The 26806-nt window shown below is 33.9% G+C and overlaps 1 protein-coding gene across 2 annotated transcripts; it reads left to right on the top strand.

Moving 5' to 3' along the window:
- The first annotated feature begins 877 nt into the window (after window positions 1–877).
- LOC128246746 (transmembrane and coiled-coil domain-containing protein 4-like) lies at window positions 878–24866 on the top strand. 2 transcript variants are annotated; one of them, XM_052965146.1, is made up of 14 exons: window positions 878–995; window positions 1833–1929; window positions 2279–2336; window positions 3604–3748; window positions 5191–5323; window positions 6047–6064; window positions 6973–7070; window positions 8536–8679; window positions 9964–10113; window positions 10911–11072; window positions 11367–11588; window positions 14205–14322; window positions 15299–15416; window positions 17139–24866. In XM_052965146.1, exons 1-14 carry the CDS (start codon window positions 935–937, stop codon window positions 18150–18152), a joined length of 2538 nt encoding a protein of 845 aa, XP_052821106.1. In that variant the 5' UTR covers window positions 878–934; the 3' UTR covers window positions 18153–24866. The 2 variants fall into 2 exon arrangements, with proteins under 2 accessions (XP_052821106.1, XP_052821109.1); XM_052965149.1 differs by lacking the exon at window positions 6047–6064.
- The last annotated feature ends 1940 nt before the right edge of the window (window positions 24867–26806 follow it).

Genomic DNA, 26806 nt, shown 5'->3' with positions numbered 1-26806 from the left:
AAGACAAAACCACGCATTCATCCGGCACTGCGGGGCCACCTGAAAGGTAAAAACACGGCCCATTTCCCCGGCTATCCCCGGTATACCCCCGAACCTGGGGGGCCGTGGTTACAATTGACTGGTGCATAACATCATCAAAGATGCCTTGACTTATAGGAAACATGAATGCACATATAACGCAATGTGTACATAAATCTACAAATTCAGCAGAGGCCAATGCAAAGACTATCAAAGTGTGACATGCTATATCACATGACACAAATATATGATCGGCCTCTTCAAAGAGCGGTAGCATATAGAGTCCTATTAAGTTAGTACCATTTTATATAAAAAAAATGTCTCTTCTTGCATGACATTTCGTTTTGCATTAAAATCCTCAATTACAAAAACTAGTCCCAATTGACAATATGAGAACCATTCATCGTATAATTGGACTATTATCATCTCTAAAACATCTAGCTGGATACTTGGGAAAAGGCAGGTACACTTGAATACAATCTGTTACTGCATCCCTATAATTATGTCATGTTCATCTATAGGAATTGGTGTGAACTTATATCTAAACGATTGTGTCACATTAACGCAACGTAGACTAGTACCCTCATCCCCCTTTCTTCAAAAATAGATTTTTACCAATTAGTAACGTAGGGTTCCAGTCTAAACGCAACGCCACCTCGTACCTTCTTATTTTGGACGTTAGTGCAGACAAGTTATTGGCGCATTTAGCTTACACGATTTGTTTATATGATGACTGTTCGGAATCTCCACATATGTCCATATGATATTATATATAATAATAATACTTTTGCGCATGCTTATGAAATCAATTGTAGTGGAGCCGTTTTGACTATTTACTTGTTACCGGAAGTCTGCGTCACGTCACTGCGCAGTTTAATGCGGAAGCAAACTGACGTCTGACTAAAAACTTTCCAAAATGTCAAAGAATGACGATTCTATTGAGGAAGTCTCAAAAACAAGTTTACCAAACAATACAGGTAAATCTATTTTACATATTAAAGTGGAAACGAAGTGTTGTCATCGTTCAACTTAGACTAAAGTATCTTTTCTGGTTGTTTACACCTCAGGACATTTCAACAGGTCCTGAAAAGGGTTGATTTTAAGTTAACTGATTAATGAAGTGTCTGTCTTATAAAAGTTGTTCTGTCAAGGACGCCAACATGTGTGCAGGATCACCTACCACATTTAAAATTACAGGGTAATTTGCCAGAATGATATAAGTTATACTGTGCAAGATAAGTGAGGGTTACTTATAGACTATTATAGTGGAATTGCCTGGTGATTTTCATTTTTGTGTACATTGTATGTCACCCAAAAGAATGTTTTCAGAAATTGTTGGCCAGGGACAAATTCATGCAACATGTTTATAAACACATATACCTTTTATTAACTTGTAAAACTGTCAACTATTGCAACTCCTCTTTTGAGGAATAAAATCATTAAATGATAAATAATTGATCATAATAATTTCTGAATGGAATTGGTTCAAAGATTAGGATTTAGCTAAATAGTTAAGGAAGGGTGTTGCACATAAATATTTGGCAGTTGAAACCTAATGCTACTTCAATTACACACTAAACTTTAACATTTCTGTCAAATTCATAATGTTAGAGTTTTTTCACAACCTGATTTATTATGCCTGTTCTTCTCTTCTAATAACCCTTGCCCTCTTGTGCGCTACACCGTTCTTTATAACCTGGCCATGAGTAAATGAACCATGAGCATGAGAGCAGAATATATGTTCAATGATTTAACACTTCAAGCTTGTTAAGTTTTGTTTCAAAGTCTAATTTAGATGACTGCCTATTTTGCAGAGCGTTTCCACAAGAAATTGACTGATGTTAGTCTGTACTCAGTGGCCGGGCTGTGTGCAGTGTCCTTGGTACAACTGTTTGATGAAGATTGCCACAGGTTAGAAAAAGTTACAAAAAGTCTGGCAATGGTAATGGAAAATAATTTGTTTTTAACTTCAAGATTAGAACTACATGGCGTCAGTTAAATAAAGTTTGGAAGTACATGTACATAATTATTATATTTGACTCGCTATAAATGAGCAAAAGCTATCAATGCAAGCTGTATACAGTAGTGTATTTTAACTTAACCTGTCCCTTTGACCTGCAGTTACATGTACTTCATTCTGCTGGTATGTATTTCTATAAATGTATTTCTCAAATCACTTTTTTTATAAACAAGCAAAAGGTCACATGGTCAAAACGTACCTGTTCTTATTTTCTATAATTGTATCAATTTTTAATTTCAGTGCTTTCAAAAAGAGTGCGTTGGAAAAGATTTTGAAAGACCTTGGTCAACCTGAACAGGTAATAAAAGGTTGCAAAGAAAGCTACTTTTATTTTGATTTTATTTTAAAGGGACTCATTCATGTTTCATAGGGTCAGACATAAAAGTAATAAACACATTTGAAAAATTTCTTGCAAAAATAATAGATATCTACAACTTTCAAATAAGCTCCATTGTGCTCAGCTGATTGTGCAATATTATAATTATAGTATTGTTTTATCTAATAACCAAATTGAAAGGTGATATTGAAAAGATCTGCCTCTTCATTTAGTGAGTTTGAAAAAACAGGTCAAATAAGTGTCATAGTCTTCGTGTTGTCGGTGTCATTGTACAAAATCTTTAACCTTTGCCATAAACCAAAAACTATTCAAGATATTGTAATGAAACTTTGTACATGTGTTGCCAGATACAATGTGCACATGTAGAGAATGTCCCAGAACTGCAGCTTTGGTAATTGTTAAGTTGTACTCCTTAATTTAAACTTTAAAAATATTCAAAATATTAACATGAAACTTTCTACAAATGCTAAAAACAAAACACACAAAATATAGTTTTAATGGTTTGAATAATTGTTGAGTTATGCCCCTTGCCATTTTGAAAAAGTGATGTAAAGATTTTAACTTGGCCATAATTTAATAACCATTCAAGATGTACACATGTATTTACTATTAATGAAAAAATGCACATGCTGTAGCAAGGCCTTGGTTAAATATATATATATATCACAAGTTATGCCCCTGGATAGTTTGAAAAACCTTATTTTGGTCATAGCTTCATAACTGTTTTAGATATTCGCATGAAATGGTATATACTTACTATGAATTGAGAATGTGCAAATACATAGCAAGGCCCATAACTCTTGAGTTGCTGTAACAAGTGCCCTTTATTGACTTACCGGTAAAGAGAATAGTTGGCATTTGTACATAAGGCCATAAAAAATAATATTGATTTCATTAGGTTACATCCTTTTCAAAAACAGCTAAGGTATGTTGGCTATTTATTTATTTATTTTTATAAGGCTTTATGGAAGACAGATATTGTCATTACTGGGGAATGTGGTAAATGAAATGTTCTGTATGAATCTTTTAACCTTTTATACTGAATATTAAAACACACACTACAAAAAACCAAACCAATGGGCTATAAAAACAGTAGAGTTGGTGCCTATTTCAAAAGTAAGGTCGGGTTAACCTATGAGAAAGTGTGTTTTTCTAGGTCTAATTATTTAACATTGGATAATGGCCTAAAAGTGAACTAAATTCATTGTTATTTTCATTGACACTTCAGACAAATGAGTCCATGTTTTCCCTACTGGATGGGGAAATAATAACAGATAGTGATGTTTTCGTTGACAACCTACTTGAAGACCCTGTGCTCTCTGAGACCCGACAACCACTCATACAAGATTTCATCTTGCTAGCTATCCAAGAAGGTGAGGTAATACATAACAGCAAAGTATTCAGGAGAGATCCATTGTACAAGTCAAGTTTAGTTATTAAGGCGAGATACATAACCAGTCAAGCTTAGTTATTAAGGCGAGATACATAACCAGTCAAGTTTAGTTATTAAGATGAGATCCATTGTACCATTCAAGTTTAGTTATTAAGGCGAGATACATAACCAGTCAAGTTTAGTTATTAAGATGAGATCCATTGTACCAGTCAAGTTTAGTTATTAAGATGAGATCCATTGTACCAGTCAAGTTAAGTTCTTAAGATGAGATCCATTGTACCAGTCAAGTTTAGTTATTAAGATGAGATCCATTGTACCAGTCAAGTTAAGTTCTTAAGATGAGATCCATTGTACCAGTCAAGTTTAGTTATTAAGATGAGATCCATTGTACCAGTCAAGTTTAGTTATTAAGGCGAGATACATAACAAGTCAAGTTTAGTTATTAAGGCGAGATACATAACCAGTCAAGTTCAGTTATTAAGATGAGATCCATTGTACCAGTCAAGTTTAGTTATTAAGATGAGATCCATTGTACCAGTCAAGTTTAGTTATTAAGATGAGATCCATTGTACCAGTCAAGTTTAGTTATTAAGATGAGATCCATTGTACCAGTCAAGTTTAGTTATTAAGGCGAGATACATAACAAGTCAAGTTCAGTTATTAAGATGAGATCCATTGTACCAGTCAAGTTTAGTTATTGAGATGAGATCCATTGTACCAGTCAAGTTAAGTTCTTAAGATGAGATCCATTGTACCAGTCAAGTTTAGTTATTAAGATGAGATCCATTGTACCAGTCAAGTTTAGTTATTAAGGCGAGATACATAACAAGTCAAGTTCAGTTATTAAGATGAGATCCATTGTACCAGTCAAGTTTAGTTATTAAGATGAGATCCATTGTACCAGTCAAGTTTAGTTATTAAGGCGAGATACATAACCAGTCAAGTTTAGTTATTAAGGCGAGATGCATAACCAGTCAAGTTCAGTTATTAAGATGAGATCCATTGTACCAGTCAAGTTTAGTTATTAAGATGAGATCCATTGTACCAGTCAAGTTTAGTTATTAAGGCGAGATACATAACCAGTCAAGTTTAGTTATTACGGCGAGATACAATGTTACAAACAGTGGAAATATATCCTGTACAAGATCTTACACGTTACAAATCCAATGTCAGCTTGCACACGGCTGGGACACAATTTCAATGACATCATGATATTACATCCCCATATAATTAACATGCATTTTCCAAATTGTTTAAATCAATTAATTTTATATCCTTTTTATGCATGTATAAAAAAGATTTTTTTGTTTCAGTGTATATACTGCAAAGCTCATGAAATATCGCTTTTTGTGCTCACTCTGTTACATAAAAGTATTGTGATGATGAAACAATAATTAGTATCCTGTTGTTTTTTTACACTAGGGTGTTACGATGCAAGGATGCGTGTCCTCATCAAGCATATGGCCTGGCAGCTGAGGGTATCATGGGAAGACGTGGAGGAACTGGAGGGAGATCTCTCCGAGACTCTGGAGTATCAGACTTACATCATGAGCGAGTATGTATCAGGAGGTTCCGGGGGGGAGGGTGTTGGAGGAGGGACCCGTTGATATATGACATAATATGAGCGAGTATATATTAGGAGGTTCCGGGGGGGGGGGGGAGGGTGTGGGAGGAGGGACCTGTTGATATATGACATAATATGAGCAAGTATGTATCAGGAGGTTCCGGGGGGGAGGGTGTGGGAGGAGGGACCCGTTGATATATGACATAATATGAGCGAGTATGTATTAGGAGGTTCCGGGGGGGGAGGGTGTGGGAGGAGGGACCCGTTGATATATGACATAATATGAGCAAGTATGTATCAGGAGGTTCCGGGAGGGGGAAGGGTGTGGGAGGAGGGAATATGACATAATATGAGCAAGTATGTATCAGGAGGTTCCCGGGGGGGGGGGGGAGGGGGACCCGTTGATATATGACATAATATGAGCGAGTATTATCAGGAGGTCCCGGGGGGGAGGGGGGGAGGAGGGACCCGTTGAATATATGACATAATATGAGCGAGTATTACCAGCTTTGGTAATGGTGTTCATTTAAATATTGATGTTTGATAATTGTGATTGAGATACTGGTAGTGTTGGTGATGTTGTTGTTTGTTGTTGAAGATGATGTTGAAAAAAGTGGTGACTATTTGCCCTGATATTGTTTAAAACGCAGTGTTGTTTGAATTAATTTGACTATCATATAAATAACATGTTTACATGTAAAATTAATTTTTAAGTCCAGAACAAAGGAAAAGGTAAAGGTCCATATTGTTTGTGAATTTGTTGTATTTTACCATTTTTATCTCATCTGCTTTTCAAAGAAGACAATTGAGGTATGATCATATCCTTGGTGGTGTTGTAAGTCAGCAACCTTGCTATGTACAAAAATTTAACCTTTAATAGCCATTAAAGATATTTCTAGGCATTAAAGATAAAGATATTTCAAAGAGATTTGGCCACTTGCTGAAAGAGACATGTATAGTAAGGCGGATAACTCTTGCTTTAATATATATATATATACTGATTACTGAGTCGTGCCCCTTGTTTGCCTGAAAATACAGAAACAAGCATTTGCATTTGCCCTGTGGTGCTCTCATAACTTGATATGCATCTTGGTTTATCATCACTTGTTTTGTGATTTGATGTCAATAGTTATTTTGCATTACATGTTACTGATTGTATAGCTAGTTTATTGGATGATGCTTAAATGTTGAAAATATGTATTAGAAATTTAGACAGTTGCTGTATCATTTGTAGATTTTATTGACCATATTTTATTTTGCTTGGGTATTTGTAATGTTGTTTCATGCATAAAATTAAACAAGAAACAGTTTTGTTATAAACTTGTTTATGTTAGATTTAACTTCGGAATGCATCTGCATTTGCTAGCTGCGCTTATGCATCTTATTTTTGAAAAAATACTGAAGAACTTGGCCGATTATTTTCAAATAAGATTTAAAACACTTAGTGACTGGCAACTTGTTTCTAAAGAAGGTCTAATACACTTAGTGCTTCAAGATTTATTTGAATCAGACAAAACTTAACATAACTAAACAAACTAAACAAACTTTATTCAATTTTAAATGTGACTAGAAATGAAGTTAAATCAATGTAGTGGATGGGAAAACTTTTGATTCAAACGTTTATTTGACTTTCATTGTAGGGAGGAGGAAAAAGAAAAAGCTCGCAAGAGCCGAAGCAGAAAGATTAAACGCTATGCTCTGATTGGTTTAGCCACTGTCGGGGGCGGAGCTCTAATTGGTAGGTGGAGCCTTGTTGTTTCATTGGTCGAGTCATGTAGAGCTGTGAATTGTGGGGAAAATGAAGGGCATTGTTGATATGGCATGATGATTGGTTAATTTAAAATCTTACTGGTACATTTGACTTAGGAGAATTTATTGTCTGTCAATACTGCTTGAGCATTGGTCGATTAACAGGTAATGTTGTTTTTTTTCAAATTCAAATGTTTGAGTGGTGCATGAAAATATAAGGACAAATATTGAACAGTGATTTGAGGTGGTCATTATATGCACGTAGTTCCAAAAGATCATAAATTTTGAGCTGCATTGCATATTTTTTTGTGCCTTGCGATATAGTGGTTACACATAAAATAATCATTCATAAAAAAATGCCATTACTAAATTTTTCAATACAATGTGTTTTAATCTCTTCCAACCTCCTTTCTTGAAAAGTATTGTAATAGTTGCATCATTTTCATGTTGAAATATAACAATCATTAATTTCATGTTTCCATAGCAACCACAGATTTGGTTCTGACTTATTTGGACTGTATTCAAAGTGTTCTTCAAACGATCTGATTTTTTTTCATTAGTACTTCCTGCCATAAAATGAATCATCAAACTATTCTTTATTCATGTTTTGTAAAGATTCCATTCATGAAATACTTTTTGTATAAGCTACTTGGAAAACTGATATGTTAAAAATGTGTGTCATTACAATAATGTACATTTGTTATGATGTTAAATGTGTGAAGTCAAATTAAGTATTCAAAATACGCAATTTGTGGTCTAACTTGTAAGCCTTTATCTTCCACAGTTTTAGAAATGTCATTGTGAATTTTTCAATTTTCCTTGTAATAATTTCAATATCCAATAAAACAATAGAGTAAATGAGTGTCATTGCCCAGTAAGCCCTTGTTGATTAGGGGTTGTCATTCACAAAGCATCTCAAATATAAAAAAAATAAAATAGTAGAAACATATTGTTTTTCCAAAAGTAAAAAGAGTAAATAGTTGACGTGAAGTGACTGAAAACTACAGTTGTACCTTCATTTAGTACTATCAATATATTTTCAGCAGTACAAATTCTAGACAAGGAATAAGAGAAGAACATTAAACTTTTAGATGCTTTATGAATATGACCCGAGATAGTTGTATTCTATCTTCACCTTTATCATGGATTAACTGAAAATAACTTTTGACATAGGTTGTCCGGTTAGCGCACTCGTTTCTCACCTAGGCGACCCGGGTTCAATTCCCGGCCTGGGCGCATGTGGGTTTGGTTTTTGGTCACCAAGCCGGACAAGTGGGTTTTCTCCAGGTTCTCCGGTTTCCGCCACAACACAAGACCACACTCTCGCGTAAAATCGTGCCAACGAGAGTGATTAATATAATGTTGTAATAACTTGTTTCACAATCGTTGTAAAATAAATATGTTTAAACTAACTTTTGACATAATGACCCGTAATTGTATTTTGCATTTTCCAGGCCTGACAGGTGGTCTAGCGGCACCCTTTGTGGCTGCAGGGGCTGGTGCCATCATTGGTGGGGCAGGGGCGGCCGCCCTAGGGTCAGTAGCTGGGGTCGCTATCATAGGGTCCCTGTTTGGAGTGGCAGGAGCCGGTCTCACAGGTTGGTGTTTGATGGTTTGGGTTTGAAAGTGAAAAATAAGGTCTCTTAAAAAATCTTGCTTGTGTTTATTAGTGGTAAAGAAGGACTACATGTATCTAATTAAATTTGTGTTTGGATTTTGTAAAGAAATATTTTAAAGAGTGTGCTTTTTTATGTAAATTTTTAGATATAAAATTATTTGTTAAAGGTAAAATAATACTTGTATTAATTTTGCCTGAAAATAAGTTAATTTATTGCATCATGCTACACAATAAATATTTATTACTTTCTTGAATTTTAGACATACTAACCTTAATGAGTTGGGGAGGGTTCTTGTATACCAATTCATTGTTTTCATATGGATTTGTTTGGTCTTATGAATGATAGCTTTTAATTGATGAATTAATATTTTTCAAACATTTCACCGACGAATGAGCATGAAGGTAAGTTCAAAGAAAGTGACAAAATGAAAAAAATAGATTAAAACCCGAAAAACATCCCATATTCCATTCTAAATTTCAAAGTCGATACGTCATTATACTTTAAACAACTTATGCGTCCGTAAGGAATTTTAGTGTTTTGAACTTTTTTCCGAACTATCATTGTGTATTTTTATGCCAAAATAAAACTGACGATATGGAGTTTACAGGTGGTTATATAGAGTGCTTTAATCACGTGACCATGGTAAGTCACGTGATCGCTTTATACAGCCGATTGTTGACACGTCTCTATCAAAATTATATGCATCTCCAAACGGAAAAAAGCTCATCGACTGGAAAATCTTCTTGATCGTCTGGAAAATATTGTGTGTCATAAATTGCAAACGTTTTAAATGTGATGAAAAAATAAATATTTTGTAACGCATGTTCTCAAAAGCGCGGGAAAACAGGTGCCTGTATAGTTGTTTATTTCCTGTTTTGATGAAACCGAAAGTAGGCTGCATATCATCCTGGTTAGCACTTCATTTAAAGCCTGGGAAAATATCTGGTGGTTTTATTTTTTCAAGAAAATGCAGAAAAAAACAAACCATGTGAAGTCAAAAATAGTCTTGGCAGTCAAAATAGGTACATTTTCCCGACGTTAAAAACGACTAAAATAGCCCCAGATATGCGCTAGAATGCACCACAGACGTTCACAGAAATTCCGGGGGGGGGGGGGGGGGGATGGCATGCCCGGACACCCCTAGTGTGCGTTGATATTACGACGAGTGTCCCAGAATCGACCCAAGAAATTATCACATATATGCTTAATAAATTTTTATTTAATTCAACTTTTAACTATCAAAAAGTATTTGCCTGTTTTCAGGGTATAAAATGAAACGAAGAGTAGGCGCAATTGAGGAATTCTCGTTTCAACCCCTGACCCTAATTGGGAGCAAGTTTGACTCTCAGCGTACTGTCAAGCAGCTGCATATCACCATAGCAGTTACAGGATGGCTGAGCGAGAAAGTCCAGGGTAAATTTTGCTTCTAACCGTTTGAATGAAAACGAGTACATGTATCATATTACCGTAAATGACTGGGTATAAGACGATAGGGGGTATTAGACGCAGGGAAAAAAATATGTGAAAAATCCGAGAAAAAAACTTTTAATCTATGTTTTTGGTTAAAAGACGCATAGAAAAAATGTCAAAATCGTCCGGCATTTTCAGCCACCATGTTTGTTGACAGTGACAAAAAAATTTTTTTTTCGTGAAAATGGCGATGGTTATCTTTAAAACCTACTGTCGAGAATGAAAAGTTATGTTAAGCAAATATTTTTTTGCATCAAAAACTGAGGGAAAAAAGTGCGTCTAATACCCAGTCATTTACGGTATATCCTTATAGTATAGTATATTATGCACGCAAGAATGTCCACAAGCTTTGGTGTTAATTATAAATATAAAAATTCTTGCTTCCAAAATTTGTTGTGTGCGACCTACTGTTGTACACTGTGGTGGCGGGTTACATAAATGGCATAAGAAGGTGCCCTACAAAAAAAGTGCCATAAAATGTTATCAGAGAGGAAAGCTGCATTTCATATTATTAAAAAAGAAAAGTTACTAGATTGGTTTATCTATCTTTCACCAATCTTCAATCAATTTCAATCCAGATTTATCAACTACAGGTAGTTGCTTGTTAGAATAATGAGAAGTGTACAGTCTTTGGTTTGAAAGCAAAAATACATGATAAATAGAAATGTGCATTTGTAGCTTGCTTAAAACTACTTAAAATATAATTACATATATATCTATCTAAGGAAGCTTTATTCCAGATTTCCGTATTCCGTGGAGTTGCCTGGCCGAGTCCAGAGAGCAATACAGCCTGTGTTGGGAAAGCAAGTATATTAGGGAGATGGGACGTGCTATTGACTACCTCGTACAAACAGGCATGTCAGTCGCTACCACAGAGGCTCTCAAGTATACAGTTCTCTCGGGTAAAATATCGCATTACCATTTATTGACTTGTGACCTGCCTTAATAATTATGTAATAACAGTTGTATTGCCTCTCAATGGTTTTGAAAAAAGTCATGCAAACTTGACCATAACTTTATAACCATTAAAGATATCCACATGAAGGACTCTGTCTTAATAACACTTATATTAACGCACGGAAAACCTCCAATTTTGACAAGTTAAGTAATTGCTTTGATAACTGGTCAATTGACAATCTTTAGCATAGAAAATATCATTACTATATGTATATACATTGTGTAACTATTTATTGTAGGCATAATAGCAGCCATCGCCTGGCCATCAGCCTTAATATCGGCAGCGGGAGTGATTGACAATCCCTGGCATGTTTGTACCCAGCGTGCAACAGAAACCGGCAAACAACTTGCGGAAGTTTTGCTTGGACGTGAACAGGGGAACCGGCCAGTCACTCTAATTGGCTTCAGTCTCGGGGCTAGAGTTATTTTCTCCTGTCTCGAGGAGATGTCCAAGAGGAAAGGTGAGGTTTGAATACTTAACGACTCATACGACTTAACTTAGAATGAGATATTTTAAGCTCATGTTTTTCTCTGTACAGTTGTTCCCCGTTGGCTTGAGCTCGCAGTTATTGGCAAAAGTACCTAGAGCTTCAGGAATTGAAGCATAGGCCTAAAAAAAAAATGTTTGGTAAGGGTTACATCCTTTTCAAATATAGGTAGGGTAGGTAGGCTTTTTATTTTTTTATTAGACTTTATATAAGAATGTCATTTTCATCATTGGAGAATGTTGTTAAAGTTGTCTCCTGTATAACCATTTAAGGTTTTAAACTACATAATTAAAAAAGTTTTTCAAAAAAAAATTCAAACTGACTATAAAAACGGGTAGGGTCGGCGCCTATTCCGTAGATAGGGTCAGGTAACCCGAACCAAATGTATTTTTTTTTTAGGCCATATCAGGAATGCTTACATTCAGTAGAAAAAAAATCAGTCCTTAACATCCAGTTGGAGCCAACGAGGAAATTAAGCCAAGCAATTTCGAGCGAACGTGGTTTGACTGTTTATATAAACGTTAGTACATGTAAAAACTTTCATAGGGGCCATAAATGAAAAATCATTGTAAAGTTCTAGGTGGAAAAACATGTAAAAATTTGTCCAAGTTGAATAAGATACAAATTTTGGTCTGACATAATGCCCTGGCCCCAATTTCTCGAAACTTCTTAAGTCCCTTATAACAGGATTAAGCTAATCTCACTATTTTTGTTGTTCTATAAAATGTGTTATATTTACTTCTTCAAGAAATTTTAGAAATTATGTAGGAATAATCTGTATGATTATCAGAATAAACCATTTTTCATTTATCAAAATCCATTTTCAGTATGTAATTTGGCTAATTGAAATAAGCGACTTAAGCCTGTTAAGCTTAAGACCCTTCGAGAAATTGGGGCGTGACTATTAACAACGGCTTGAAAAGGTAAGGTATAAGAATGTTCTGGTTACATTATTTTTCAGAGTTGTTGCCCTTAAGTTTCTATAAAATATGGGCCTGTGTTCATAAAACATCTGTAGTCATTTCTAAAATTGATTCAATTTCCTTAAATGTAAAATAAGTAAAATAACAATTTTTTTTTTAAACACAATTTTTTTTTTAAACAAATGAGTATGTATATTACATGAAATTAACAGAAATAAAGTAGTTCAGAAATTAAAAATTTATGATATCATTTGACTAGTGATATATTTGATTTAAGGAAAACGACTTACATGTAAGTAAGGAAATGATTTTAGATGTTTTATCATGAATAGAGGCCAAGATCAATTTCAGTCCAGGCTATTTCTCAGCAACTACCAGCTTGAATTCAATGAAACTTTGTTAGGGCTGCCACGATATACCTGTTCCGGTATATCGCGGTATGAAGCAAAAAAAAATTGTATCGCGGTACAACATTAGCGTACCATTTTTTTCCATTAAAATACAATTTTCAAAACTTATCGGTCTTTTAATAATTTGGATAATGAAAAAATTGACGTGTGCAGATTCAATAATCGATTACTGTTAAATAGTGTTCCAGTCATGTAAGCGCTTGCAATATCCCTAAAACCCGGGTCTCCGGATAGCCGTTCACCGTACCGATCAATTTGTTACCTATCGATTTGGTTTTTTCTTACAGTTTATAGTATAGTTATTAAATGTTGCAGTTAATAATTTTGTTTCATTATAGCAATGTAATGATAAACAATAAGCCGAATATAGATAATAACAGATGTTTCATTTCTTTCACAGTGAATTTACCACATATTTTAATACGTTATAGATCTATCGTGCACGCTGTGTTTGAGCACATAAAAAAATGACACTGTTTCACTATTAAAACCGCAGTACTGTGAAAAAATATTCAGTTTACAAAATAAAACATAACATTTTCTGTTTGATATGGCATTCCTCTTTTTTGCAAAAACTGTACAGTAGGCCGGGTTTTGGACTTTTATCAAGGGAGATCAGTGCGTTTGTGATTAAATTTTAGCACAGTGGGAGATATAGTTACTGCCCAGAGATCTTGCATAGCTTCAGATCTTGTAGACATGTTACTCTTTTGTAAGAAAAGCTGTCAGAAATGTGACTAAGTAACGAAGTCTAATTACTATATGTGGTCTTAGTGTTAATTGTTTACATATTTCTAGTCCAAAGTTAAAGACTGAAATGATATAGAAGTTTTGAACTCCGTGATGGTTTTATTGTTGTGTTTGGTTCATTTGTTTTTAGTTAGATATGTTCTAGTCAACATATGATATCATCATATCTATGAATTGTTTAAGCAGTTTGCTGTTTTGAATAAAAATGTTCCAATTCGAAACAATATTATTAATACACAAAAATATCGCGGTACGTATCGCGATACGCTGCTCTTTTTTGCGATTTACCGCGATACGGTCTTGGCGTATCGTGGCAGCCCTACTTTATGTAAAGCTTTACTTAAAAGGGGAAATGCACACTGCATGCAAAGATATTGAATGTTTGAATCATGATGTGATTTTACTGGGAACACCTGAATATGACTTCTTCAAAAAAACTAGCATGGGAAGTTGCTGGGAAATTAAGTAAAATACTCACAGAAAAAAATCATACACTGTTATTTCAGGCAGTGAAGGCTTGATTGAAGATGTTATTCTGCTCGGAGCTCCGGTGTCAGGTGACGCCAAATACTGGAAACCTATATCCAAGGTCGTTGCCGGGAAGATTGTGAATGGATATGCCAGGTAGGGAGATGGTTTTGTTTGACATTAATTGCAGCAGCTGTTTAGACTTATAAGGCCAAAAAAAAATAATTCTGGGTCAGGTTTCCCGACCCAATCTAAGAAACAGGTACCGACCCTACTGTTCTGATTATTTTAACTGCATAACCAAATAATGACAATTTCAATTCTAGATAAAGCCTAATGATTAGAATAAAAAAGAGTCTACCTACCCTTCCTGTTTTGACAAGATGTAACCATAAAGACACAATTATATCTTACGACTAATTTAAAAACAATAAAAGGCATTCCTGTTTTTCATGAGAAAGAAAATCAAGGTATTGTTTGTCTTTGCCTTGTATGGCTTTTGAATGAATTTATTATGTGTGTCATTATCAAATTTCTTTTTAAGGTAGGCTAGTTGTTGACATTTCTGTAAATTGCTGATTCTTTGACGTTGAATTTGGTTAACCAGCCAAGGAAAAATATTCAATGATTGCATTAATTTAACTTATAGCAGACTGGTTGTTAAAGTATCTCATAAAGACATTTTCTAGTTCACTCGAGTATTTGAACCAGTCCAGGAAATGAAAAAAACAAAGCAAGATATCAAGAATAAAACTCCATTGAGCGGTAACTTCTATTTGCTGTACAGTATCACATGATGGATGATTATGACCAAAATCACGTTAAATTTTTATTTCATTTCATTTTTTTTTTCTTTTTGATGTTTTTTTAAAAGAATTTTAATATAAATATATTGAATAAATATATGTATTATAAATATTTATATAAAAAAAACAACAGTTGAAATCCAACTATTTTCCTCCATGGTGTAAGAGATCACTGTTTAGAAGATTGATTTAAAATATTTTTACTTTTTCAGGCAGACTGGTTGTTGATGTTTCAGAAAAGGTTGTGTTCTCTGAAAGTCAATGTAACCAACCATTCAGAAAAATATAAGTAAAATAAGGTATCAAATGATTTTTTTCTGTTTTAGGGGTGACTGGTTATTGAAGTTTCTGTACAGGACAGCTTCTGTAACATTCAATGTTGCCGGCCTGGCTCCTGTGAAGTGGGAGAACAGACGAATGCACAACATTGATCTCAGTAATGTGGTAAGTTTATGGACGTTAAATCATTAATCATAGATCTTAGTCTTAATTTGTATACAACTACAGTTTTACAGTCTGGTATGGATGAAAAAAATGGTCCGAAATTATAAAAAAAAATGGAAAAAAATCTAACTGATATGTAAGCCAATTTCTGAAACCGAATTATTGTCAGCCTGGTCAAAATCCATCAGAACTGGCAAATTGTCAGATTTAAGAAGCCCTCCTTTAAACAACAGTTCAAATCGCAAGCTTCTCACAAAGGTTTCCATGGTTCAAATCCTGACAATGGCCTATGTTAGTTTGGTTGATGGTCACCAAGCATGTTAAGTAGGTTTCATCAGGGTTCTCATGTTTCTGTCACAGCATAAGACCACACCCTTGTGTAAACATGCAAACAAGAGTGATTACTAGTAATAACTTGTTTGCTGATGGTAATACGATATTTATATAAGATTAAAGTAAAGAAATAACTGTTTTAAAGGGGCATAGCGTAGTTTTATACTTGATGGATGCACAAAAGAAACACATTGACTTTAATGCATTATTTTGTTTAACCCATTTGACCTTAATGATCAAAAAAAAAAAAAGCACATGATCTGTGTACAGATAAAAATATATTAGCCTTTATTAACAGGGTTTTCAATTAATAGCAACATGGCCACAACTTCCCCAGTTTAAAAAAAGCCAAAATACCTGTAATGCATTACAATTAATGTGTTTGTTTTGTGCATTGGTCAAGTGTAAGACTATATCGTGCCCCTTCTACCAAAGTGTTGTTGGTGTAAATTTAAGGTCATGGGATAAGACACCACTTCATCATTGAATAATACCAATCAGATTGTCTAAAACAGGAAGAAAACGAGTTTTGTTGTTATCAGACTGTTGTTTTTATAACAAATTTAAGTACTACAGTAAAACTGCGATCGCTCGAGGTCGCCGGGGACCGAGCCTAAACCTCAGGGGAACCGATGTTTCGAACGACCCGATTTTCATTTCTCCAGTCTGTTATGAAATATATTTCAGTGTATTTCAAGTATGAAGTAATCTGTTTACTTAGACACCGATTATGTGTTGCGTGGAAATCACTCATATGTTCAAAGGCTGTCGTTTACTATATGTATACTAAATATAAAATGTAAAAGAAATATCAATATATCGATTTTTTTTTTTAAATGGCCATATTGCAAAGTAAAGTGACAAAAAGGAATTATTTTCAGAGATTCCAATGTTGGATCAATATGGTAGTGTTTATTCATATTTTTATTACTCATTTACATTTCTCACAATTAACTTTTCGTCATTAACTGCTCATAATTATCTTCTAAAATGCCCATATCAACTAATATCGGTCATGCGTTAACAGTGTAAAACGGTTTTTCACACCTTATCAATTGCCTTTCAACTATCATTGCAATTTTTACAACTTGTGAAAATTTTAATACCTAGCAATTGTTTGTTTATTTTGGAAGATGCGTTCGGGAAAAAGTGTGAAATTATGACCTCGAGGGAGCCATAAGGTTTTGTGCATGATTTGTGTACTTGGGACTGAGAATATTGCTCGACTCCTCGACATAATTAGGTTTCGATGCAGCGTAGGTATATTTTATATGAAAATAGAAGGAAAAAAGTTTGAGACCAAGCTCCGACCTCTCGGGGACGCAGGTTCTCGAACGACCGCTTGTTCGAATGACTGCAGTTTTACTGTACATAACTCCTTTCTTTCAGATTGATGGGCACAGCGATTACATCAAAAATCTTGACACTATCATGAAAGCAGTTGGTGTTAGGACCAAAGATGAGCTTCAACCTCCTTGCTTTTCTAGTTCTTCAAGTAAATCAAGCTTGAAATCAAGTAAATCTACTTCTTCTGACCTTCAAAAGGGAAAGTCTTCAGAAGGAGTTTCCAATCTCCTAAAAGGAGAGTCTCAAGAAAGACTTTCTGACCTCCCAAAAGGAGAATCACTTCCTGAAAAGACTGATGGTGATCTGAATAAAGAAGAGACTACAAATGGTGATACAAAGGCGGAAACAAGTCATGAAGCAGATATTGCTAATAGCAGTGAAGAAAGAGGACAGAGTGGTAAAAATGAAAATGATTTAAAGGACACTGATGAAAATATTGATTCACTTGTAGATCATATAAATGACAAAGAGAAGGAAAAAAATAGTGAAACTGAGAAAGTACCTCTGAAAAATGAAAAGCAAGACGGTGGTTGTAGAAGTACAGAGACAAGACATGAAGCAGAAGGTGAAAAGCTGGCTGGACTTGTATCAGCCAAAATCAGTGTGCCCCTAAAAAAAGATACTGATAAAGAGATTGATTCACATACAGAAATATCACATGAGAATAGTGTAATACCTACCCAGGAATCTGCTACAGGTTCAGGAAACTCTGTTAATGACAAAACGGAAAAGGATAAGGTAAAGGGCAGGGCTGTTAACAAAACTCAAGTTGAAGGTGGTTCAAATTCGCCAAAAACCAAAGGCAAATTATCAAAACTAAATAAAAAAGTTCAGAAGAAAATGAAAGTAGTAAAAGAGTCGTATGATAGAAACTTCTGCCCTGAAAAACCTAATCCATTGACTGTAAGCTACAAGAACAGCGATGACGAAGGGAGCAATGTGGAGTTTAGTAAAGGTGAAAAGGCAAGTCGTGGGAAAGCAAAAGCAGAGAAGGAGGCTGATGAAGAAGATTGTTTCTTTACAGATTCAGATCCACCAAGTGAAAATGAACAGTAGTGGAACTCATTCTTCTTGAATAGCCGTGACTTGGAAATCAATCTTTGAAATTTTTTTATGAGGATTTAATCATGGTCATGCTCAATAAAAACAAACCAACGATCTAGAATTAGATTCCACTGTTTTACTTTATATCATCGTCGAATACCCCCGATACACACTAAGCTATGCTTCGTTGTGTACCGTGGGCAATTTGGCGAGAGGAATATGAATAATTAATGAGGCAGTTTCATTAGTTCCACAAAGTACCACATGCTTTATGGTTGAAAAATATTCTGGCAAATGCCAGAGTTGAACCGGGTCCGCTTTCTCAGTACAATAATATTTGGCAATAGTCAAGACCACACTGCCACAGAGGCTACTGACACTGTAAAGTTATTGAACAATATTTGAGTGTAATATGCAAATTCATTGGAAGAAGAGTTGTCTCTCCTGCCTCATGCATCTTCATTAAAACAAGATTTTGTCCGTCAATTGTCCCACGGTATGTATGAAATGAAACGGAAGAAAGTACTGTGGTTGCCGACCATGCTTTATATATGCATGATTTAAACCTTGTAAATGATCTTAAAAATGTAATGATAATTTGAATTTTACGGGTGGTATTTCGAAATTGATATTGATATTTTGGCAATTTAAATAAATCTAATTATTATTATCCCTTAAGTTAACTTACATTAATCATTTTTAAAGAAGTCGTAATGCATGATGCCTTCTGAATTTTGTCCGGAAATCGGGAATGAATGAGTTCCAAAATGCAGTCTATTTGGCAAATTAACTTTCAGTAGGATAAGATCCTTAAAGAGAAACAGATTGTAAATTATCATCTAGAAAGTAAAAATAACATAAATAATATTAATATTGCAAATTAGAATGGCAAAATAAACAAATTATTAAATATTGCAAATTAAAGAAAGTGAAAATTAAGAGATTCTTAAATATTACAAATTAGAGGGAGTGTAAATAAGCAGGTTGTTTGGATATTTCTGTGGAAAAAAATACAATGTTTTAAGTATTGAATGCAATGAACTGCTATTGCAAAAGAGTCTTCTAATATGAATGTTGTGAAATGGAATGTAGGGAAATACTAGTATTGAAATGTATATTAATGCTTTAATGCATATATGTATTAACTATCTACTGATTTATAAATTGATTTATATTGTGCTCAATATTGTGCTAAATCATGTATAATACTGAATTGTCATAAATTTGGTAATTTGCTGTATAAATATGTGTGTGGATTTATAATGATTTGATCCAATCTCTTGCTACTAACAATCTACAAAATATTGTTCATATCATTTCAAAATGCCTTCTTTGACTGCAGAAGATACTATACATTTGCCATATTACAATATAAAAGGGTATGTGTACAATGGCTCATTCTTAGCACCTCGAATTCTCCAAAAATAAGAAAAAGTCTTTGGTGGTTGAAATATATGTAATGATAATATATGAACCTTATATACAGCAAATATATACACTATGTGATAAATTTTACATTTGTTTTGGTCTGAACCTTGCCGAACCTTGCCGGACTGACTTTATTCATAGAAATTTGCTTTAAAATCTGTCCGAAATTAATGAAAATAGGTTTAGATGGTAAAAAAAATGTTGTTGTTTTTTGTGTGAATTCGATAGAAAAATGATCTTACCATTTTAATTTTTGTAAATCACATACATGGTATGTAAAACTCTCAACAAAGGCGAAATTGAAACGCTGTTAAAGGTTTGTATTCTTGAAAACTAAACAGATGCGAAATTCATCAAAAATGGCTATTTGTTAAAATGTTTCTTAATAATAATTATTTGATGAATGAGAAAAAATTAGTATTCATATTGGTATCATTTTTTTAAGGTTTATAGTTTATTTTAAAATTCGTTTCATATACCATAATTTTTTATATATTTTTTTAAGAATTTGAGGGGTGAAAAATGAGCCATCGTGAGCTAACCCCTTAAGTCTTTTTGTTTCACTGTCATTTATTGTAGCTTTTGTTGGCTGTGCCTAAAATTGTATAGTTTTGGCGATACTCAGAGCTATTGTTTAATCAAGGTGCTACTTACATTTCACTAAATTTTATTCATGAAATATCTTGTTTAATTATATTTGTTATTGTATGCTTGATTATGTACATGATTCATAATGTGATTATGTCTTTCTGCCCACCAATTACGAAATGTGTAAGTAAATAACATTGGTAGCTGTTGTTGTTTTTAGGGCATTTGTTTTGTTATAAAACATTGATAGGGGTATTGTCAAAGATTTTGTTTCGTTGTTGGCATCCAAAAAAGCGCTAATATAAAAGAAGTTAAGAATATTCTTATGACTTGGTACACATGTGGCTATAGACAATGCACACAAGTGTAGCAAGGCCAGTTCTCTGGCTGTAATCATGGTTGGGTTCAGGTCCTTTTTCAAAAATAATGAACAACAGACAAAGAATTTCCTCCATGATTCTCTTGTTTGTACTTTTTTGTCCTATAAAATAAAGTACTATTAACCCTTACCATGCTGCAATGTTTTATGTGTAGTTCAGTGCTCACTGCTGAGTTGTTTTGAGTGAATGTTAAATATATATCACCCATTGAATTTAAAAGAATACAATTTAAATACTACTTGTTCTACAGGATTCAAACTTTCAGACAGTGATATTGAAATGTTAAAAATTTAAATTAAGCTATCAGTAATTGAAATTGATTCCACGGTAACCATGGAGACACATTCTTGTCTAAAAATTATACTTTTATTTTGCATATGTTATTGTTTTTCATAAAAAACACTTTTGTGACCATCGATAAAATCCATCAATTGAAGAATTTTTGGGTAAAATGAAGATTCACATTGATATTGAACGCAAATAAATGAAAACTTATGTTATTGTTTATTTTGGACAACATTTGTTATATGACGTGTGCTACAATATAATTGAAATACAGCTGTTTATTGGAGAGAAACAAGCAAATATGTCAATGGTCATTCATTTGCTTTTTTCTAGCTTTAGTGTTCAGATCAAGAATGAAATACTATGAAGCAACAAAAACTTTTGTGAGAAAGTTATTCTGCATGTTCCCATGGCAACCAATCTTCTTTATTTGATATTCATACCAATGTTAAAGAATTTGACCAATGTTCAGGTTTTTTATTGACTACATTACCATTATTTTATGAATATTTAATTTAATGTCATAATAAATAATTTTCAGCAAATAAAAATTCACATTACGTTATTTTAGTGATACTTAGCTATAGAAAGAAGAACAGTTAACAATTACTAATGGCACAGACCTGATACCCTGTTTAAAGGATCACAAAACAATAGTCCAGTATGAAATTGATATTACAATATTACTGTATGGGAGCATGATTGATAAATAAACATTCCACAATTATGTATCTTTCAGTCATTTCATTTCAATTTTAAAAGGTTGCTATGGAAACATATCAACTATGTTTTTTTTTAAAAAGTACAATATACCAATAAGATTATCTTATTGGTATATTGTACTTTTTAAAAAACAACATAGTATCTTAGGTACGTTTCTAAAGTTGTTGTCATTTGAGACTGCATAAACACAACATGAGACAATGAATCAAAAATATGCTTTTGACCAGTATTAATTAAATATTATAAGTACAATCATGTTTCTTAAAAGAAACAAATGTTTATATTTGTTATTTCCAACCAGCGACTGAACTAGTCTTTTTTAGTAGCAGTACTCAAGACTTGGTTATAAGGACAGTATCAAAAGTGCATATGGTATATAAATAAATGAGCTTTAAAATAGTGAAAAAGAAGTTTATCGCATCTTCTAATGTACATGTACTGAATAAACAATAACAAGCAGTTACCTTAGATTGACAGGATAGAACCAATACGCCCCTCACATCGTTCAAATTTACTTCTTCTATATCAGAGAAATAAGATAAAAAGTAATTTTATACATTCAATATGCAACATCTCATACTGCAAATTGCTTACATTTTTTGGGGGGAGTGGGGGGGGGGGGGGGGGAGAACCCATTTTATGCCATCCGCCCTGGTACCATTGTAAGTAGTTAATTTTGTAACTTTATGAATTCATAAAGGGAGCATTAGTTAAAACTTAATAATTTTCACAACATTTGTGAAACAAGTTTTTGCAACTCTCATTGGCACAATAATACCAGAGAGTGTGGTCTTGTGTAGAAGGGGAAACGGGAAAACCCGGAAAAGAAACCCACTCGTCAAACTTGGTGACCACTAACCTAACTCACACTCGCCTAGGCTGGGAATTGAACGCAGGTTCTCTAGGAGAGAGGCGAATAGGAAATTCCTATCAAGCCCATCGGTATAGTTCTATACACAACATATGATATAGCTTTCCTATTATTTAACATGCAAGCGTTACTTTATTTACTGCTTAGAAAATACTTGCTCTGCCTTAACAAATCAAATAGTTTTAGTTCTTGGATGGCTGTGCATAAATAATTTCATTGTAGGACTGTATATTCTAATACATTTGATATTATTTCATCTTATGATAACATTAAAACAGAGAGAGATATACATAGAGAGATATACATGTTGTAAGCAAACTATCATAATTTTTATACTTTAACTATTTAGTTATCAGGTGGTTTAATGTTACCGAAGGGCCAACAAAATAAAGAACACATTAACATGTCTGTATACTCATGTTTCAACACCATACTGTTTGTACATATTTATAAAATGCAATGTAAAGTTTTGTAAAAATAACTGCAACTTTGAAGAAATAAAATGTTGTCCTCACAGAATTAGAAGATTTTGATGATGATAGTGTTTAATACTATATATATATTGATTTTTGGATGAATGTTTTTTTTTTTGTCATATTTTATATAAGTCACAAGCTGCAATTTTAATGTAATCAGATATTTAATGTATATGTTAATTGAACATTTTGATAAACATATGATATCTTTGTGGTCCATGTACTATGAAGTTAATTTCATAAAAAAAATACTCACAAAAATATTACAAAAAAAGAGAAAAAGTTTTACGCATAAATCAGAGATCAAACCACGAACCTTTAAATCAGCAGGCGAGGCTTATAACCACTACATTACAGTGACAGATAACTGCATATCGATGGCCTCACTTCAAAATGCTGAAGCTGCATTTTTTTCTGTTTCAAAATTTTTACATCATTAAAATCATAAGGATGAGTGGCATCTGACTGCAAAATGCCGAGTAAATAGTCCAATGAGAAAATGGTGTTGTATCATGTGATCAAAATGTCAAGCAACGATTGGACATTTCACAGAGAAGCAAAAATGCAGAATGTTCAGAAATTGTAACTACAAAAATTGTAACTTCGGCATTTTGTAAAAAAATGTGTGATCAAATTACCAAGATTAAATGCTAAAAACGTTGCTACTAAAAACATGGGATTTTGTAGCTTCGACATTTGGAAGCGAGGCCATCAATATGGTGTTATAAAACATATAAACACCATTTCTTATTTTGGGATATGTGCAAACATTGGGGTGAAAGTTGTTTACTTTTAACTATTTATGTTTATTATCTGTTGGTTACTTGAACATACTTTTGAACAAGGTTCTAATTTTTGTTGATTTGTTTTGATACCAGTTATAAGGTAAATTAGAAGTGTTCCTACCTAATGCATCCAATTATTCATTCGTAAATATAAACAAATACACAGGTCAAAAAAGAGTTCATGCCTTTAAAGTTCTTTTTTTGATTTGCTTTGATTTTAGTTTAAACTTTATGCATTTTACCATGGTTGTGAAGAAAGTTATATCCTCCTGTTGAGTCACTGATTGGCACAATGCTGTGCAACCACTTTTACCACGTTGTGACCACTAGACTATTTTGTCCAAATTATTTTACTTATTATAATGATTAAAAGATGATTATATATGTTTATAAATTTAATTAATCTGTACTTTCATTTGTTTTGAAATTATATAGAAGTTTAAGTTAGTTCTTAAAGTGACACTCTTAATGAAAATCAATACATACACATGTATAACAAACATAAATTTTGGGTAATAAACCTTTAACTACTACTTACTAAATATTGCATTTATGGAAACTATAAATCACTGATGACAAGATTGTAACCATATATTTAATAACTGTAAACACAAACATATTAAATGATTGGTGAGTGCTAAAAGATTTACTGGGATCTTTATCGTTCCATTAAGTAGAAATACCTCGTTTTCTGCTCCTTTCTTTTAAATTAAACTTGGTATTCTTCATCAAAACCACTGTTTTCGACATTTATTCAGACTTTTTGATATATTATAACAATTGTATTAATTGTGGTAAATCTTATTTGGGAGTAAGAGAGCATCTTTAGTCTTAAAATTAAGATAGGAAATATACTTAGTACAGTTATTTAACCATTAATAGTTTCAATCAAACCAGGATTTTTCTTCTTTTGCTTTGGATGTATTTTGTCAATATGAATCTGCCATAATTAAATATACTTTTTGTTCAGTATTTTTCAAGTGAAGAAAGGATCAAAATTTCAAGACTGTTAAGGAGAAATTATAATGTGCAAAATAACGTATTCTTATGGCCATGTTGATGATGTTTTGTTTTCACTTTTAGCGTTGTTGTTGTTTTTGATGGCATTTCATGTGCAATTGAGTTTGTGTCTTACTTCAAAGGGAAATCACCCTTGTCTATATCGTTAATAAACATATTTGTTAAGCCTTCTTTTGCACTTGACTTAAGTAATGTTTCAACATTGACGCCACCGATCTTATCCGGAAAAAGCTCTTCACCATAAACCGAGACCTCCTAAAGTCTGTTTAACGCTTAAGGGCCGTATTCATAAATCATTTTAGTGAAACATAACACCTTAGTGAAAAAATGCCACTACAGAAGCAAGTCCTGTAGTCGAACATTTTAGTATAAACCCCGGTTTAGTGGCACAGGGTCATTAACATATAACCCCCTTGAATGGCACAGGGTCATTAACATAAACCCCGTTGAATGGCACAGGGTCATTAACATAAACCCCGTTTAATGGCACAGGGTCATTTACATAAACCCCGTTGAATGGCACAGGGTCATTAACATAAACCCCGTTGAATGACACAGGGTCATTAACATATAACCCCCTTGAATGGCACAGGGTCATTAACATAAACCCCGTTGAATGGCACAGGGTCATTAACATAAACCCCGTTGAATGGCACAGGGTCATTAACATAAACCCCGTTGAATGCCACAGGGTCATTAACATAAACCCCGTTGAATGGCACAAGGTCATTAACATAAACTCCGTTGAATGGCACAGGGTCATTAACCAAAAGACGATAAAAGTTATTCAAGTAGCTCCCTTGCCTGGCGCTCGGCATTTAAAGGGTTGGGCTTGGAAAAGTGGTGTTCTCAGTACTGGTTTAACCAAGGAAAGTTGTACCCCGTGTATCGGTGCTTTACATCGAGCACGTAAAAGAACCAATGGGTCTCTTCGAAAAAGAGCTAGAGTATCGCACCCGGACTTCCTTGTATCCCACCACTGTCTCTTCAGAGTGCTGTCACTTCAACAAAAAAACAAAGGACCCCGTTGGAAATAAGTGCTTGAACTTTCACGGGTTATCCTTGACCGCAATGTCTAAAGAAATACATACATATAATTTAAGGACGGCGGAAAAAGAGGTGGGGATGAAAATCTAGCAAATAATTTTTAGTCGCCTAACATATCAACTTTCTGCTCTGGCTTTAAATTTAAAGGTTAAATGTTGAAATAAACGCGGGTTTTCGCAAATTTAATTAATACACAATGTACAGTAAAACAAATAGTTCAACTTCTTTAAATAAATAGTTCTATTGATTTCTTCACTTTGCCTAAAAACAATGAATTATTGAACATTATAGAGAAAGCAAGAAAGTAAACAAACTGACCAAAGGAAGAAGTGGACATTTAGACAGTGTCCAGGACTAATCAATTACTTTTATCGATAATCATAATAAATTTCACAATTGACTAGTAGAATTGTGAAGCGTTTAATGCCGTACTTGTAGAAGTTAAGTGTATAACTAGAAGACTTACGAATAGTTTAAACCTAGGACAAATAATAAATCCTACTCCCAGTTTGAACCAAGATGTTGTTTGAAACTTCGGAGTTGTTTAAAATTATCAAAGACAAGACTATAGAAACGCCCGTGAAGACGAATGCCATTATCGCTTCGGGCAAAGAGGACGTGAACGCGAAGAGCCCGAAAGAAGAAACGTACCTTCATTACATTGCGCATGCGTACAGAGATGATGATGACGAAGCCATTTTGAATCCAGTAGTGTTTCAGCTGAGTAACGCTGGAATCGACGTTAATGCCGTTGACGCTGACGGAAATACCGCTCTTCACATTGCGGCTAAAAATCCGGGTTGTAGAAAGCTTATACGGTTGCTGATGATGATCGGCGCTGATCCGTTGTTGAAGAATGCTGATGGACAGACAGCGAACCAGTTAGCAAAGAGCAGTCCAGAAAACGTCAAAATCTTAAAGTTCTTGTCCCCTGGAATGTTTCATGCGGTTGAAAAAAACGACACAGAAATTATTGACAGGTTGATTGCCAACTGGTGTAAGATCACCGGGGAAATGATTCAAATTGCCCAGAACAATGGTAACGAGGCGATGGTCAAAGTGT

This window comes from Mya arenaria, chromosome 9, assembly GCF_026914265.1.
Source record: "Mya arenaria isolate MELC-2E11 chromosome 9, ASM2691426v1".
NCBI classification, from domain to species: domain Eukaryota; kingdom Metazoa; phylum Mollusca; class Bivalvia; order Myida; family Myidae; genus Mya; species Mya arenaria.
Note: the sequence above shows the minus strand (reverse complement) of the source record. Positions and strands in the feature narration are given on the sequence as shown.

Bases quoted from the DNA above. Each gene is read 5' to 3' on its own strand.
- LOC128246746 (XM_052965146.1), top strand. From the start codon at position 935: ATGTCAAAGAATGACGATTCTATTGAGGAAGTCTCAAAAACAAGTTTA. The intron at 2,337-3,603 runs GTAATAAAAGGT...TTGACACTTCAG, and splicing joins ACCTTGGTCAACCTGAACAG to ACAAATGAGTCCATGTTTTC. The intron at 7,071-8,535 runs GTAGGTGGAGCC...TGCATTTTCCAG, and splicing joins CGGGGGCGGAGCTCTAATTG to GCCTGACAGGTGGTCTAGCG.